General features: G+C 51.1%; 6 protein-coding genes across 6 annotated transcripts; 4 read left to right on the top strand and 2 right to left on the bottom strand.

Moving 5' to 3' along the window:
* Positions 1–256: 256 nt before the first annotated feature.
* Positions 257–1,159, top strand: J4E86_006396 (uncharacterized protein; the record flags this gene model as incomplete). Its single annotated transcript, XM_051446925.1, has 3 exons — positions 257–377; positions 448–960; positions 1,026–1,159. The coding sequence occupies 3 exons, from the start codon at positions 257–259 to the stop codon at positions 1,157–1,159; spliced, it is 768 nt and encodes a 255-aa protein (XP_051301410.1).
* Positions 1,160–1,694: 535 nt separating this feature from the next.
* On the top strand, positions 1,695–2,064 carry J4E86_006395 (uncharacterized protein; the record flags this gene model as incomplete). The annotated part of the gene is given in 2 exon segments (XM_051446924.1): positions 1,695–1,975; positions 1,992–2,064. The coding sequence occupies 2 exon segments, from the start codon at positions 1,695–1,697 to the stop codon at positions 2,062–2,064; spliced, it is 354 nt and encodes a 117-aa protein (XP_051301409.1).
* Positions 2,065–5,540: 3,476 nt separating this feature from the next.
* On the top strand, positions 5,541–7,206 carry J4E86_006394 (uncharacterized protein; the record flags this gene model as incomplete). Its single annotated transcript, XM_051446923.1, has 3 exons — positions 5,541–6,120; positions 6,148–7,020; positions 7,190–7,206. The coding sequence occupies 3 exons, from the start codon at positions 5,541–5,543 to the stop codon at positions 7,204–7,206; spliced, it is 1,470 nt and encodes a 489-aa protein (XP_051301408.1).
* Positions 7,207–7,535: 329 nt separating this feature from the next.
* Positions 7,536–8,375, bottom strand: J4E86_006393 (uncharacterized protein; the record flags this gene model as incomplete). The annotated part of the gene is made up of 2 exons (XM_051446922.1): positions 7,536–7,769; positions 7,821–8,375. 2 exons carry the CDS (start codon positions 8,373–8,375, stop codon positions 7,536–7,538), a joined length of 789 nt encoding a protein of 262 aa, XP_051301407.1.
* A 1,865-nt stretch (positions 8,376–10,240) lies between these two features.
* Positions 10,241–12,745, top strand: J4E86_006392 (uncharacterized protein; the record flags this gene model as incomplete). Its single annotated transcript, XM_051446921.1, has 1 exon — positions 10,241–12,745. The coding sequence occupies one exon, from the start codon at positions 10,241–10,243 to the stop codon at positions 12,743–12,745; it is 2,505 nt and encodes an 834-aa protein (XP_051301406.1).
* Positions 12,746–13,331: 586 nt separating this feature from the next.
* J4E86_006391 (uncharacterized protein) lies at positions 13,332–14,563 on the bottom strand (the record flags this gene model as incomplete). Its single annotated transcript, XM_051446920.1, has 2 exons — positions 13,332–14,130; positions 14,190–14,563. 2 exons carry the CDS (start codon positions 14,561–14,563, stop codon positions 13,332–13,334), a joined length of 1,173 nt encoding a protein of 390 aa, XP_051301405.1.
* Between the last annotated feature and the right edge of the window lie 2,248 nt (positions 14,564–16,811).

Raw genomic sequence — 16,811 nt, 5'->3', positions numbered from 1 at the left:
GGTGCAACGTCCTTTAGATGTTGGGGCCGAGGGCTGGCGATGCCATTGACGAGTTTCACGCCTGACAACGATGTGTAGCTGTCACTCGAAGCAGGTCGATATATAATCTGAATGCTCAAAGAGTTTATAGACACCAGCAGAGATCACTTCAAGCGAATCACTCATTGACAGTCGTACCTTCACATCCTTTCGTTAACATTCATTTTTGAGATCCATTCTCATCATTACTCTGCCCGTTCTCTCATTTAGAACCACCATGAAGGTCTCATCTACTATCAGCTTTCTCGCTATCTTTGCGTCAGCCTCGGCTTTCCCGACCTATGTCGCTCGCCAGGCCTGGGTGCCCAGGAACTGGACAGCTCCAGGTCCTACCGATGGTTAGTTGCAACATCTAAACAGACATCTCTGGTCGTGATAGGAACATCACACTAATCAGTGACTCAACAGCACGCGGTCCATGCCCCGGCATGAACACCCTTGCCAACCACGGCTACTTGCCGCACGACGGACGAAGAATCACCCGCGACATCCTCGCCGACGCCATGCTCGAAGGCTTCAACATCGCCAAAAGCGACGCCATCATCCTCTTCTCGCAAGCCGTACGCACCAACCCAGAGCCTTTCGCACGTACATTCGATCTTGACACGCTGGGCCGTGAGGGCGTGCTGGAGCACGACTTCAGCCTGAGTCGCTCAGACCGCTTCTTCGCCAACCCCCTCCCCTTCAACGAAACTGTCTGGGCTGAAACAGCATCTTTCTTCACAACACCAGAGATCACCGTTCAGCAGCTCGCTGACGCCCGCATGGCACGCCTCGATACATCTAAGAAGACTAACCCGGAGCACAAGGCGTCTTTGTTGGCGGATGGGTTTAGTTGGGGTGAATGCGCTTCGTTCTTTGAGATTATGGCGGATGGTACTACGAGCACTGTTAGGAAGGACTTTATTGAGTACTGGCTGCGTAAGTTTCAACCTTTATCTTTTGAGAGGATGAATGGACAGTAGTGGCTAACGCATTCGATGCAGGAAACGAGCGTATGCCTACTGAGATTGGCTGGACTCGCCGCCCGACTGTTATGCAGACTAGCGAGCGTACTAAGTTCACTCGTGCGCTGATGGAGGCTGCGGGTCAGGGTACTGGCTTTTCTCTGTTGCAGTGAGGGGGTTTTGCGGGTTGTGGCTGGTGATCACGCGCTGGAAGCTGAGGGGAAGGGAGAAAGACGTACGGTGCACAAGCTGAATGTGCCCGAAGAATTTCGTTATGTATATATCATAGGTTATGGGCGCACAGGTTGTAACTCTATCCAACTACACAAATTGTTTCTTGCTGCCCGCTTGAGAATTATTGGGTTGGTATATGGGTTACATTTACTCTATTTCAGCAAATAAACCTAGATATAGACAGAATTCCCTCTGAGGAGTATGGCTTTTACTTCGTTCACCGAAGATGCGTGTTGGCTGGACTTAGTCATCAGCCTCGTGTGGCTGCCTAAACCTATCCAATCGCTCCTTCCCCGCTTCGCTTCGTCGCATCTCACTTCTCTTACCAAACATTTCACTGCACCTACACCTCCCTAGCAACTGTACTCACATGCATTGACCGTACCGAATATACATCGAAACGATCGTTGGTCGATCGCGACACGGAATCCCCGAACGCTTTAGGCAACCGCGTTGCACCATTGGCGGGGCTCGATGGAAGCCCTCCAAGCACCACTTCCCACCGGTTCAGAAAGATCGCCATATCAGCCCATCGATTCAGATGCCGGAGAGATTCGCTTGGTCAAGTTGTTGCCAGGTGGATACGATGATCCGATTGACCTGACGCTACACACCGTCAAGCTGGAACAGCGGGTAACAGATGAGGGATCAGATGAGAACATGTCAGACCTGGCAAACTCGCATCAGGAGAAATCAGACGATGAGCACTGGTACGAGCCTGCCCTCTACTGCGAATTCGAATACGAAGCGCTCTCGTATGCGTGGGGGAAGGCGATTAGCCCTCGAAAAGTCCTACTTGACGGGATCGAGCTGTGTGTTACCGAAAGCCTCGATCAAGGGCTGAGGCGTCTTCGGTTCGACGGTAAACCGCGGATGCTTTGGGTTGACGCACTGTGCATCAGTCAGCGAGACGTTGAGGAAAGGTCTCATCAGGTTCAGCATATGGCTATGATCTATAAATCTGCGGAAAAGATCTTGATTTGGCTTGGCGAGTGGCCGAAAAGGGCGTGTTTGCAACTTGAAAGATGCCAAGCGATCTGGAAGAAGATGCTACTAGAAGAGGGGAACGGAAGGCCACCCAGTTTTGAGTACGATATGGTTGAAAATTACCATATCTTTCAGCATTTCGTGGATATCATGGAGCTTCCCTGGTTTCGTCGCCTTTGGGTCATCCAAGAGCTGGCATTAGCCAAAAGAGACCCAATTGTGCGGATCGGGAGCGTGTGCACAACTTGGTCGGCCTTCTCGTTATCTGTTTCCAATATACTTCTTTCAAGATGGTCAAAGCTACCGTCGTACGATTCTCAGCTTTGTGATCGGTTTGAGTACGCTACGCTACGCATTTTGGCGTTGACAGATATCAGATCACGCCCCGACAGCCACAGAAGCTTGTATTGGTGCCTGATCGCATCACAGAGCGCGATTTCTGCAGACCCGCGCGATAAAATCTATGGACTCATGGGACTATGCGACTTCCAGCTTACCAAAACAATAGCAGTTGATTACTCGAAACCCCTGCGGCATCTATTGGCTGAGGCTACAGTCATCTCGATATTGGAAGAATCTGCGTTTCCCTATCTTGATGAAGACACACAACCCACTGGAATATTTCATCGGACTCATTGGAGTAAATCGTCTTGGTTGCTGGATTTCACCTCGATCCCTACGCCGGCTAATCTTGATCTGGTGTGCAACTCGCAACTGGACATACAAGAGCGGGAGAAGCGGCAAGGCTCGATACATTTATCAACGGATCATAAGACGCTTTATGCTCATGGTCGGTATGTTGGTACTGTCTGTAGAACACAAAATTCTTCGTGGTCAAGTGAGCACTGTGACACCGGATTTCGAGTCCGGACACCAAATGTTGAGATGTACGACTTCTACCATGGCATCCTGGAGCCTCGTGGCATATTGCCGCGTACCTTCCTACAAGTACTTCGACTAAGAGATATCACAGACGGGGATCTTGATCACTTCACCAGCCTTCTACTTGGGGATAGAGATGCCTTCCGCGTAGACCTCCCACCTCTTTCGTCAACTCCCCATGGTTTTCACTCCATACTCGACACGAGACACTTCGGAGGCCGTGATATCTTTGTCACTGAAGAAGGACACTTAGGGGTCTCATGGCATCACGATTGCCGACTTGTACCCGACGGCGCTATACTGGTTTGTTTATTTGGGACAGAAGTTCCTTTCATCTTGGCACCAATACCAGGAACTCAGTCGTATGAAATGATCAATGTCGCTTACGTACCGGGGTATGGCGACGAAATCTTGGATTTTCCATATGCGGACAGCGAGTCGGCGACTTGGATAGACTTTGCTGCGGAGGGTGGCAGGCAGTACGCGATCGTGTAGTCCCTTCTAGGGATCTGACGTTGGGTACCAGCAGCAATCTGACCAAAGAGAGACCCTTTCGAGCGCTAGATGCAAGGGCGAAGGTTTCCGACGACTGCGACAGCAGCAACATGTTGGAGCTTGGAGGTCACCTGGGCATCCTCTAGACCAGCGTTGGACCTGTCGACAAAGCTCACGTTCGAGAATAACGACAACAACATTGACAGTTCCGCGATCCGTCAATCACCGAGCCTACCTCTCGTACCATCGCTCAAAGGATAATCTGAGCCATCATGCAAGCCAGAACCTCGCGGTATTCGGCACGAGCCGTAGTAGCAATAGAATCGGGCTATTTGGCCTCGCTGGCCTCAGGAGCTAGCAAACAACGTGACGCCAGGGGTTATTGGCGAGGAGGCCTTTCCGTCAGACTCTGGCTGGTAGCGCTGTTATGGATCAAGGTCAAATTTGACTTCAACAGGAGGCAACAGCGAAACATGCAAGGGAAGCTCTTCCCTCTGTTGAGAAGTGCAGCGCATTCGTCATGCCGCGTCACGTGCTCTTGAGGGTGTTCAACTCGCATCATCAGCATACAATCTCGCCTGAAAACTGTACTGGCAACGAGCCAAAGATTCTGCTAGTTTATCATCAGCCGGAATAGAGAGAAGCGGCGTGCAAGAGTGCCATTTCGATCTTGATCAGCGCGGCCCTGGGCGTGCAAAAAGAAAGTTTACTACATCGGAGATTCGGTAGTTGGGAAGGGAGGACTGGGCTTGGCATAAGCGCGAAATATTGGGGGGCGGGGGCCATTAGAGCCGCGTCCCCATCAGCGCGTCCTACTTGGGCCATCGCGGCAACATCATCTTCGACCACCTTCAAATTCTCATATCGACAACTTCATCTACCTACTTCTCGATGATCTAAGAGTCCGCTTATCAATTACAAAGTGTTACTAAACTAAATGTCTGTCGCTGTGCTTCTCATCGCGGTGGTTGGATGACCGGTGAGAACAGGAGGACCTTTTGCCTAGGCCGTAGACGCGACCTCCACGCCCTCGTGTCGCACAACAGCCAGGCTGAGTTCGCTAGCAGCGTCGCTAGTGGCTGTATGGACGCCGTAAACCTCCACATTACGGCGCGGCATACTTACTGCTCATGCGTGGCAACGAATGCCGTCCAGGTGGCTCATGGCGCCTTGTTGCCTTCTTTCTCTTCGTCAGCTTTGGCAAGTTTTCGATATAGGCTGCGGACATATATGACGTGTTTCCAGGTACAAGCCATGTTACCTTTTCCCCACCCTTGATCGTTGTACGTTGCACGTTGCGTGCTGCTCCACTCCATTATCTGTTAGTACCCGACAAGAATGGCTACGCCTACGAGTATGGCCACTCGATCGGTAGCATCCGCACACAGGCCTATGGTTGAAGACAACCCCAGGTATGATGTTGTTCATGATGCGTTGAGATCGTCTCTAATCATGCTCCACAGTCTTGCAGCGGATAATCCACTCAATGGCGTTACACAGGTAGAAGCCCAAAGATTCCACAAGAAATATCGTATACCAGTCGAGCGGGATGTGATTGTCCGCGGTGTCCTCGCCCTCCGATCGCAAGTTGATATCAAAGTCGAGTTCGAGGCCATCCAAGATTGGCGTTCAGATAACCCCAATGAACCGCACAGACCCATCGAGTTACGCGTCGGCGAGCACAAATATACACGACTGGAAAGCGAGGTTTTATACAGGGCTTTTCTGCCACAGAGTAGGTGGGAAACACTGAGAAATCTATCGAGGTTACATTGGCTGTTGATCGTCGCTTGCATCTTTGCGGCAATGACACAGTGAGTGCTTATGCTTAGCGCATGCGATTCGTGGCTGACGTTTCTCCAGAGGTTGGGATCAAGCTGCTATGGCCGGTAAGATAATCCGAAAGAAGCAGTCATCTCTTTTGACTGACAATCTGGAGGAGCTAGTATCGAAGTAATGAAAGCCTTGGGTATAGACGACTCGGATAAATCTTGCGCCGGAGCTACCAGCACCGGTATCACGAGACGGACAGACAGCACCCTCGATGTCAAGACCGACCGCAGTGCCTGGCTACTCGGGGTCACAATCGGCGTACCGTTTTTCGCTGGTGCGATACTAGGTCTAATCATCACCGACCCAATCAACAGACTCCCCTTTGGCCGTCGCGGCGCTATATGTGTTGCGGGCATATTCAGCTTCATATCGGTCGTGGGCTCAGCTTCGGTCCACAAATGGGAGCATCTTCTCGTGTTCAGAATATTATTAGGTGCTGGCATGGCAGGCAAAGCTTCAATCGTTCCTATCCTGCTGTCTGAAACCTCGCCCAAAGATGTGCGCGGCTTCCTACTGGTCTTTTGGCAACTTTTCGTGGCATTCGGGCTGGCCGCCGGATCTGTTGCAAATATGGCCGTATATCGCCTTGACGTGCATTCAAGTTGGCGCTACATGTTCATCTCCGCTTTCATCCCCGCATTACTCTTGCTATCATTGATTCTCTTCTCACCTGGTAAGCGGTTCATGTGGCTCAAGGGTCCCAGTTCTTGAATGCTAAACCTCTGTGCAGAATCCCCTCGATGGCTGTTGAAGGAAAGCGGTAGCGTAGGGAATCTTTCCCAGTATGGGAAGCTGTCGAAGAACGATCCACGCAGGGGAGTCAAGATTCGGAAGGCCTACAAGTCTCTAGTCGATCTTCGAGGCGAAGTTGTTCCCATACTTGCCGCCGGCGAACTGTTCCTAATGCACACGCGCCTCATCGACGAGCAGCGTCGGCTGAAGGCAGCATTAGATGGTCGTTCCTACACGACCAGTGCGGCCAGTCGAACTACTAATGCGAAGAGTCCCTTCCGTGATGTTATTCAACACATCAGCTGGCGAGAAAGAGTCACGTTAATTTTCTTCCGCTCCGGATATACGAATAGAGCGCATCGAGCTGCAGCTGCTGTAATGATATCACAACAACTGTGCGGTATCAACTTGATAGCTTTCATGTCCGACCACTTCTTCAAATACTCCTTCTTCGGCGACAATCCCGAATGCGACACAGACCGGAACATGACGCTACTGGGCGCTTCGCTTGGGTTCATGCTCCTCAACTTTATAGCTACAATTCCTGCCCTATTCGTTATCGACATTACCGACGGACGGAGACGTGTCTTGAACTGGACATTCCCAGTAATGGCCGGGGCTTTGCTAATGTCTGCCGTAATCCCAAAGATTCCCAACCAGCCAAAGGATGGGTACATCGCTGGACACTACATCTTCTTGGTCGTGTTCATAATTGCGTATTCGGTCGGCGAGGGTCCAGCAGCTTTCGTCATCTCAGCAGAAGTCTTTCCCCTCGTCAATCGAGAACTCGGCATGAGCCTCGCTGTCTGTTGGAACTTTATGGGAGCCGGACTCCTTGCTGTCTTAGCCCCATGGCTGCTGGATACGCTTGGTCAGTTCGGCGTGCTTTTGTTGTTTGCAGGTACCAACCTTCTCGCGTGGTTTCTTTGTTTTTGGCTCGTTCCCAGTACCGGGAAAGAGGACCTGGAGGAAGTGTTCGAGCAGCTCGATATCACCACCAGATTCATGTTCATCTATACTCTGAAAACGATATCGCGTAGATTCACCCAACCAGTAGAGTGGTGCTTGCGATTGACCTCCAGGGATTGGAAAGAGTGTGGCTATCCGGAGAGACTTGGATCGCCAAGGAAGGAGTGGGAGAAGAAAAGGCGCGCACAACGATCGAAAACCACTCATCCCGGTCCTCCGGACTCTTCATGCTCGAGCGAAGACGAGGTAGATGAGATACCGAGCGACAGAGAAACCGATCGTTGCGATTGAAGCACGGCGCCCTGCAACCTATAGACACGCACGAACTTGGGCTGAAATGGTTCCACATCATATTTCGTAGGCGTCGTTGCGATGGCGGCAAAACCTGGTGCAATGAAGTTCCCAAATCATCGTGTTTCAATACTGACCCATTTCAATATCTGAATTACTCTTCCGCGGCCCCACCTTTACTGTCGACCCTCCCTCCTCATCCATGTCGCCATCGCGATACATCCGCATTCTCCACTTCCAACAAGCCAGCGTCAAAGCAGTCAAAGGAACTGATATGACGAAATAAAGCCAGAGCTGTTTCGAGAGCACAAGGTTGCGAGACTCCGAGTCGAAATCGACGAGGTTCATGCCAAACATGGTCTGCAAGTCTTCAGCTGTATTCAGTCTTTATAGCTGCCATGGAACACTTACCGCAACGAATGAAAACGGGAGGTAAAATGACGTGACCAGGGTGATCGCTCTGATTGCGACAGAGTCCTCTCGTGCCGATCTGCCCATGTCGAACGTGTTCTTGCTCTGACTCAGGTTCAGTGTATCCAGCATCGACTGAGTAGTTGACTGGGCTCGCTTGTTCATGTATAGAACCTGACCTCTGTATGATGTGGCATCCTTGCGAAACTGGGTGAGTGCCGCTCTTATGACTACGGCAGTGTCATCTCTTCCTTTGCTCGCTCCAGAGAAGACATTGTTGGCTTCTTCGAGATCTCTCGTCAACCTTTCGAATGATGCTAGGATGGGCTCTAGCGGCAAGATGTTCTTCTCAATCGCACGGACTTCTTTCAGAGTTTCGAATGTAACCAAGGACTGTGTAAGCGACGTGCAGGCTGGCTTCATATCCTTTGTATCGGTCAGTGGATATTTCAAAATATTCTTATTATCGACGGGAGGACTCACTAGATGAAGAAGCTTAGCCTCGTGGTACTCAAGATAGTCACGCCAGGAGCTGAGATGTGTGGATATCAGCATTGAGTGGATCACCATAGGGGTTGACAGTAGCCTAAGTCTGGCTTGTGGTTGTTGTAGCACCTGGTGAAGGTAGCCCTTGAAGTGAGCAACCGGGCTTGGATGTATAATGAACACAACCGATCTTCCCCGCTTCCGCTCGACAAGATGGTAAATTCCTGTTTGTCGAATGCGCCATGGGCTTCCTGTTTTTACGGCTTTCATTTCAGAGTACTTGTATACCCAACCAAACTCTACAAAATTTGTTACGACCTCACATTTGGATGTCGATGAGGGTTGACATACCATAGCGATTTCCATTGAAATTTGATTGCGACGCGCTCGAAAACCCCTCTTCCGTGGGCAGGTACCGATCTTTGAAACACCCCAATATCTGAAGAAACCCAGGGCTGAGGTGGTAATGATCCATGAGAAGAGATATCATGTCGCTGCTAACGCCGAGAGGCGCGAATGTGTCTTTCTGGTGAACCTCACTACCAACATCATCAGTCTGAAGTCGAAACGACTTGAACCCACTCACTATATCTCCAAAACACTACCCTGCCCAAATGGACCGTTCGCGCCATCATCAAAGTAAGCCGACAGTTGCGAAGAGCTAGTAAAGCTATGAGTAGATGGAGTATGCGACACGTCACATGCGAAGCGAGTTACCTCGAGCAAGTGGCTGTCCTTGCGCTTCGAGAATAACTGGTGGCAGCCGAGAATGCGGGTCTGTATCTGTGATGTTGAAAAGACGAGTGCTTCAAGGTCATTTGCGCTGTTGTCGTCCTGCTGAGTGCTAGAAGACATATCGGAATCGTAGATTGCAGGGCGAGGCAAGGCTTTGCGCAGAGAAACTACGTGATGTGTACAACAAGTATGTGTTCGGTCCTAGCCTTCCCAAAGATGCGAAATGACTTTATCCAATCCTGCGGGAGCCCCGCACTGCCTCAACGGGCTGACAGGCACAGCGCCTCAGTCTTTTGCATCACTGCCAGAATGCCTCTCGTTAGCGTTCACCGGTCGCGAAAGCAATGGACGCATTGTATTACCTCCAGTCATCCTAATGATGTCAGCATACCTAGGTAGCGTTGTGAGCCGTTCTGGGCGACTTACCGCCGTCAAAAGCTTAGGAGCCTCAAACGTTAAATATTCCTCTCCAGCTCGTTGGATGTTGAAATTGATATTATCACCGAACTTGTTTTTGAGGAACCTTTGTAGCTTGTCACGGCTGTAATACCGTTGGAGGGCTTGCTGCTGTATCATGGCTTGGTGGTGGCGAAGCTGAGACAGGGCAGGATAGCATCTGCCTGCCGCTGGAGGACTTTATAACCTGCTGTATGTACAAGGCTGAGGTAAGATCGATTCGATCTCGATTAAGCCGAGGGATGTCTGCGCTGGCGCAAGCCCACCTGCATACATAGGTGAGTCCTGCTCATGATCTATACGCCGGTATAATGATGTCAAAATGCCCGCCTGCGGCTGGGCAGGCGGGTATTCGAAGGTGGGATAGTACATGCTGTGCCCAGGTGTCTTGCCTGCCGCGACGCCACGTTGCTGCGGATCGAGCCTTAGAAGTGGCGAGCCTGGCGACACGCGGGCGGCGGGGCCCCGCGCAACGCGGCCCCTTGGCGACGAAGGGATGACGCCGTTCACATGGGCGATGTTGCCTACAGCCCAGCAGCGTCTTGCTGCATCGCTGCCCCATAGTTCTGCTACGTCCTAAATCATACCCCAACTTCGCTGCCAGTGGCTCCCGTCTAGTAACAAGCTAACGAGTTTATTGTGGCCTCTCTCTGCGTTGCAGGGACCATCGCGCATGGCCGGTTCCACCAAGCGCATCTTTCCTGCATTCCGGCGCGGGTCCCGTCGCGTGCTACAATCGAAGAATGTTTGATAGTCGACTTGCTGGACAGGCCGGTTCGATGAGCACCAGGCCCAGTTTCTCAACGTCGCGGACCAGCGTGTCCATACCACGCAAAGTCCAGTGTGAGGAGCTGGCCCAGAAATTACAAGACGCTGTCGAACGTACTACCAAGGACATCTCAGCAGATGATGTGCAGCGCAGCGCCTTCTTGCCGAAACCCGACCTTGACCAGATACTCAACGATAGGTCGTTGGAGCTCTTGTTCACAGAGTTGGTCACTGAGACTTCTTCCTTCGGAGGTGGCGTGTTCTTACAAGCTAGTGCTACCAGTACTGCTGATGAAGAGAAGGGCTCAGATTCTGTAAATGACGACATGCAGGTGTTCATCAATAGTTGCATTGACGCAACGAAGCGCAAACTACCGGATGAATCATCCTGGAGAGCTCTACTTGCTCTGCTTTTGTACCAAAACAACAACGAATTGCTCTCGTTATTCGTGGAATGGATGGTCATTATGTTCGATCATCCTACAGCCAAGTCTGACAATCTTATACCGTCTGATGAATCGATACCGTTCACGAAGGCCACGCTCCAAGAATACAAAGTTCCAAACTGGTGCCACAGACTCATACTTCTGGATCAAGCATTATTCAAACCGATTATGATCAAGAAGCTGGAGCATCATGACATCACCACCAGCGAACGCTTACCTTTCATGGGCAGGTATCATCCCATCAAGAGCGGCTCTCAAGGCCAAGTGATCAAAGCTGAGATAGCACAATGCCACTGGGAGATCCGAGAGAACGATGACCAAGAAAACTCCGATTTCATACCTGGTAATCCGAATAGCACGAAACTCGTGGCTCTCAAAGTCTTCAAAGATCTGGAACCTATGCGCGATATGCCGGAGGCCACTCAGGACTTCAAGATTGAGCTCGGCATCTTGGAAGAACTCAGAACGTACAAGACTAAGCACAAAATGATAATGCTGCATTTGGGTAGTATTACGGAGCTCGACGGGACAGGAAGGCCGATCAGACACTCTATCATCTTCGAACTGGCAAGTTTCAGTCTGGGTGATCTCCTCAAAGACAGGAATCACCCTCAGGAGTCCGTCATACCGTCTCGTTTGCTTGCTAGCCTTGTGGACATTGTCGAAGCCTTAGAATGCTTGCATGATAAGCTCGAAACTCTCCATCTCGACATCAAACCTGACAACATCCTGATCTTCGAGACTCGTTCTGGTTCCGGAGACGAAGAGCAGTATGAACTGATCTGGAAGCTCAGCGATTTTGGCTTAGCTCGCAAGAAGGCTGCGAAAAAGCCAAAAGCTGGATCTACACAGACCTCGACAGCGACTTCTCGAGGATCCACTCTGCCTGCAACAAGACCGACCGGTCTATATCAAGCCCCGGAAATCCAAGAACAAGAAATTAGTCAAGCGGGTCGGGGTAGCGATGTCTGGTCCATAGGCTGTATCACGCTCACGGTACTTGCGTTCATATATGGTGGACCAAAGGAAGTCACAGACTTGGAAAGTTGCCTGATGGTCAGATTCCAGAATCTCGGCGGCAGGGAGCCTTTGTTTTACATAAGAAGCGACTCGTACCCATGGGGACACCGAGATTCACACATCTATCGCTATCTACAAAGTCGGGATCAGGACGTGGATGTGATACCTCACACAGCAGGACCGCTTCGTGCCGCTCTACACCCCAGTCTCATCGACTGGTCCAACCTGCTAGTCGAGGACTCCTACGCATATCGAACCGAGCAAAGGTTCGTGCTATATATACTCAATGTGATTATCGGTAAGGTTCTTCTGATCGATCGTAGCAGACGAATGGGAGCATCTGAGTTGCGCGACAGACTTGCCTACATTCAGCAAGAGTGGGAAAAGTACGATACCGCATCTGATCCCTATGTCTATCCGGATGCTTTGGCAGATCTGGATCCTGCACGAAGCAGCACCGTTGAGCAACCGCAAGGCCCAATAGTGACCACGCATCATGATCCGAATCAGGAACCGACTGGAAATGGAGCGCCACAAGGAGGCCTTACTCAGGAGCAAAATGCCCAGATGCAAGAAGAACTTTGCTCCGCCATTGAGCTAAACAATGCACCCAACGTGCGATTCCAGCTCGAACAAACCCCTGAGATATTAGGCCAGCTGTGCCCTCGCGCAGGGAGATACCCCATTCATGTGGCTTTGTTGAACAACGCCTATGAGACCCTCGATGTCCTTCTTGAAAAGGCGTCGCTCGAGATCACGAACCTGTCGTGTAAACGACGAACTGCGCTCGATCTCGCACTGGATTCGGGTAAGGCCGCAGCCCTTGACTGCATCCGAACTCATCGCAACAAGTTTGTCTTCCCGCCCGAGCTCTACAAAAGGCGCAAGGACGGTCTTGGGTCAGAAGCGAGAGAGATTGCGGATGATTTGTTTAATACCAAGAAAGCTGCGACTCCTGGAAAAGGGAAATCCTTTGGGTTCCGCAGAAGCAAGACATCTGATTCGTCTACATGACTTTGCGACAGGGGAGAAGAATCGCAAAATTGCTAGCGGTCAAAAAGAAACAGAATGCGATGTTGTTAGTCGTAGAGAAGGTATCGGCACGCGAGCCTTACACAGTGTCTCTCTTCCAGGGACCGCTGAAGACTTGCAGCAGCTAGATCGCAATATCAGGCTCAGGGCTCCAAAAAGATCTGCCTCCAAGCAAAGAGATGCGAGGCTCTCTTGCTTCAGCGCGCTGGTGTTGGTAATGCTGCATTGGCAAAAAGAAGTCAAAAGTGGTTACCTACCTAACTACTAATCCGCCGGTACACTGCTTGTATATGGCTGAGCGGACGGGAAGCCTAATTCTCAGTGTCCTGTGGTCGTATGTGAAAGAATGGGTTGATGGTTGGCCATATATTGTCGATTTCGCGGAAGCGGTGAAAAGAAACGAAATTCGGCGCTAGTCCTCGCTGCCATCACACCGCTTTTGCCCCTGCAACTTTGTAGGTCCAGTCGGTGATGCAGTGTAGGAAGATTGATAGATTCGGTTGCTCATATTATACCCATTTCTCTTTTATGATACATAGTCTTCTTGGCGTCCATATCCTTCCTCTAATTACTTCTGCAACACCGGCCATCCCTTGACGTACTTGATCGGATTCCATCCCAGAAACTTGAAGTTGTCTCGGTACAGCGGGTCGAATGTCGTGTTGACGTAATGGTAGTACAGCACATCGCTTCCACGGTAGTCGGAAATCACCGCCTGTCCTCCGGGTGCGTAGGTGTTGCCGTGACTGCCGTAGACCATGCTACCACCACCCTCGGCGAGATCCTTTCCATTACGGTCCACAAAAGGTCCGCGGGGCGACTTTGAGCGACCGACAAAGATGGTGTATTCAGCTCCAGGCGGGGGCAGCGCAGCAGGGTTGTAGCCACAGCACAAGCCCGCTGAGTACCAGAGGTAGTAGAAGCCCTGCTCTTTGTTGTAGTTGATATACGGTGCCTCTTCGGCGGATGCGCCGCCCCAGGAAAGAGACATGTTCGCGTACGCCTGCTCCTTAGTCGGTAGCGCGGGATCATAGGTATAGCTCAGCTGACGGGCAGTGGGGATCTTGACGGATTTGAGGTCCTTGGTCAACTCGAACTGCCAGAGGTTGGCCCACCAGGAGCCGTAGGAGAGGTAGCTTTTGCCGGTCTTGGCGTCTTGGATGAAAGCCGCGTCGATGGTGTTGGTCTTGCTTAGCGGGAATGGAGCGTCGGTGCTGTTGGAGGACACGACCATGCCGTGGTCAGTCCAGGACCCGTTTTGTAACGTCTTCGAGGTAGCAAGCCCAATGAATGACTCTGAGACGCCGAAGTCGGAGACGGTGTAATAGCAGTAGTAGGTATCGCCGACCTTGTGAACATCGGGGGCCCTGCATTATAGTGTTAGTACACAATTCCTTGTGGTATTTGCAAAGTAGCTGCTTCTTACCAAAGACGGTTTGCCTGAGCGGGATCATCAATGCTGCCAGGCGGCTCCAGAACTTGAGCGACAACCTCCCAGTACCCTTCCAGGCTGTTCTTCTTCGAAGCACGGGAGGTGGTTGCCAAGCCATGAGAGGAGAATGAGTAGTAATGGCCGTCTGGTCCGAGCACAACACTGGGGTCATGAATGTGGACACCACCAAGCGTGCCGTTCAAGTCCTGACCGGTGATCTTGCGAGGCGCGGGCCAGTAATCCCTGGAGTAGGGGTCTTTGACTGGTTTGGGCGAGTTGTAAGATGGCGAAGGGGCGGCGAAGGCCGGGGTGAAGACAGATGAGAACCCTAAGGCGAGAGCCGTTAGGCTGGCTTTAGTGGAGGACATCCTGGGTAGAAGGCGAGCTGGTGCGGAGATAAACCTCAGCGATGGTCGGGAAATCTCCTTGTCTTATATAGCATACCGCCATCCGTCTATGATGCAGATCTGTCTCTCGCGCCTGGGCAGATCTTGTGTGCCATGTGTGAGCGAATGGCGCCTCATGCTGCCCTTACAGCGAAACCCTTGTCGCGAACCACGATCCGTCCGGTCGGGTAGTCTGAGATGGGTAACGGTTCCTGGAAAGGGAAGGCAAAGAACCACTCTCCGCAAGTGACGTTGCAAAGGTGGAGATGGAGCCTTGGGGTAGGAAGTTTACGGGAGGCGGAGGATTTGGTTCGCTCGAATCAACGGCCAGCAAAACCTGCTAGTGGGGCCTAAAGTTGGCGACCTCTCGTCGTCTTTAGACCCTGACATTCGGAGAGCGCAGACGAGAACGGAATGCGCAGCAACGGCAGTATAATTTGCCAACGAGAGTCGGGATGTTGTGGGGAACGGGAGACAGGCTGGTCGCTACCTAGGTAGTCTTCTGTAGCCGCGAGGACCTCGCGACCTTGCCATTCCAATATCCCCATCTGATATCTTCCGGCCGAAAGCGGACTCGAGAACGGATAGCGATGTATGCAACGAAGCCTTGAAGTACAATCGGAATAAGCGAGAGGATAAGTTGTAGCGATTCTCCAGTGGTTTTCACGTGTTTGGAGATGCAGAGCGGATGGACTGTGTGGTGGGCACGGACCTTACACTAGCGGGATTTGTAGATCGATGCCAGTATGAGTCTGGCCGTGGCTGATTGATTCCCGGTCTTGTCACTCTACCATCACAAATCACCTCACGGGCATCGCATCGTTGCGACCACTCGATTCGGAAAGACCAGATATCACAGTTCACAGAAAGCTCAGAAATGTTTTTCGACCCTTCCAAGGTTCCGTCAGGTCGACCTAGGCAGGTAACGAGCACAAGTAGGTGGCCTCAGCCGAGTCCACCTACTCAGCCTTGAGGCCTACCTACTCAGCCTTAAAGACATGCATTGCGCCCCTTGTAGGAATGCACTAGTATAAAGCCTAACTGTAACATAAAGGCCAGCATCTATTGTGCTCTAAAATTATCTGTCAACTCGCCATTTGCATTTTGCGACACTTTAACATTACAGGCAGCATTCAGCATAAATGATATCGCTTTCCCTAAACTGCGCGATAACTAGACCCTTGACGTTGTTAACATCCTAGCCTTCTTAGGCGAGCATAACATCAAAGCTTGCAGCCAGCAGATCTGCATGTCGTAGACGTGCTTCCTACCACGACTAATACCCGCGCCTCAGGGTCTCCTTGCGCAACAACCAAGGAAACTTAAATCCAAAGAGGATACACTAGTAATAGGGATTTATACAGGCGTTACTAGGCCTAGCTTACACTATTTCAGTCAAATGTTATACACAGATTAGCCTGAGCTACTACTATTTACAACACGTGTAGTAAAGATATAGTAAGATACCAAGAACGAAGATAGAAGCCTTAGAAGACGTCTACTTCAACCAAGATTATTCGCGCCAATAAACACGATCGCTCTCTTTAGCTGCGCATTAAGCTTTAGACTAGTAGCATAGGCTCTTGTGCTTAGAGATGTAGTTGCACTTACTAGGATCCTAGTTATAAGTTTTACGACACCTCTACTCTGTGTTAGGATGCGTTAGACGCTATAGATTCTGCCTGTTATGCCGAAAAGTGCTGAATCGCTACTAGGTACAGTTGTTATCAAATCTCCAAACGGATCCTTTACGGTTGTGGAATGCGACGAGCAGATCGGGCGTCTTCTTTACTTCCACCCTGATACCATCGACTATGCGGTCAGCTCCTTCACGGGGCGAGGCTTGAGCGGGACCGCGGGCGGGCTTACCCTTGTGGGCTCCATTGTACTATTCGGTAATGCCGTATGGACAATGAAAGCAGCACTTGCTGTCACATATACGGTCTTAAATACTTTATATTGGATCGCCGCAATTCTTCCGCTCCGCTTGTCGTGGCACATCGATCTGGAATTAGATTCACCACAAACCAATAAACATGAATGCTGGACACGATGCCTTCAGACAACCATCTACACTACACAGAATATTGACTGGGCAAGGGAATGGGTGCCAAGGACTGATGTGTGGGACCAGTGGCTGGAAGAAGCACAACACATGAGTAAATGCGTGCAACGACCCGAAGACTGGGATGCGCTGGGAGCTATGATGGACCTCAAGGAAAGGCCAAAG

Source organism: Alternaria arbusti, assembly GCF_024043155.1.
Source record: "Alternaria arbusti strain BMP 1465 chromosome Unknown scaffold_8, whole genome shotgun sequence".
Lineage (NCBI taxonomy): Eukaryota > Fungi > Ascomycota > Dothideomycetes > Pleosporales > Pleosporaceae > Alternaria > Alternaria arbusti.
Note: the sequence above shows the minus strand (reverse complement) of the source record. Positions and strands in the feature narration are given on the sequence as shown.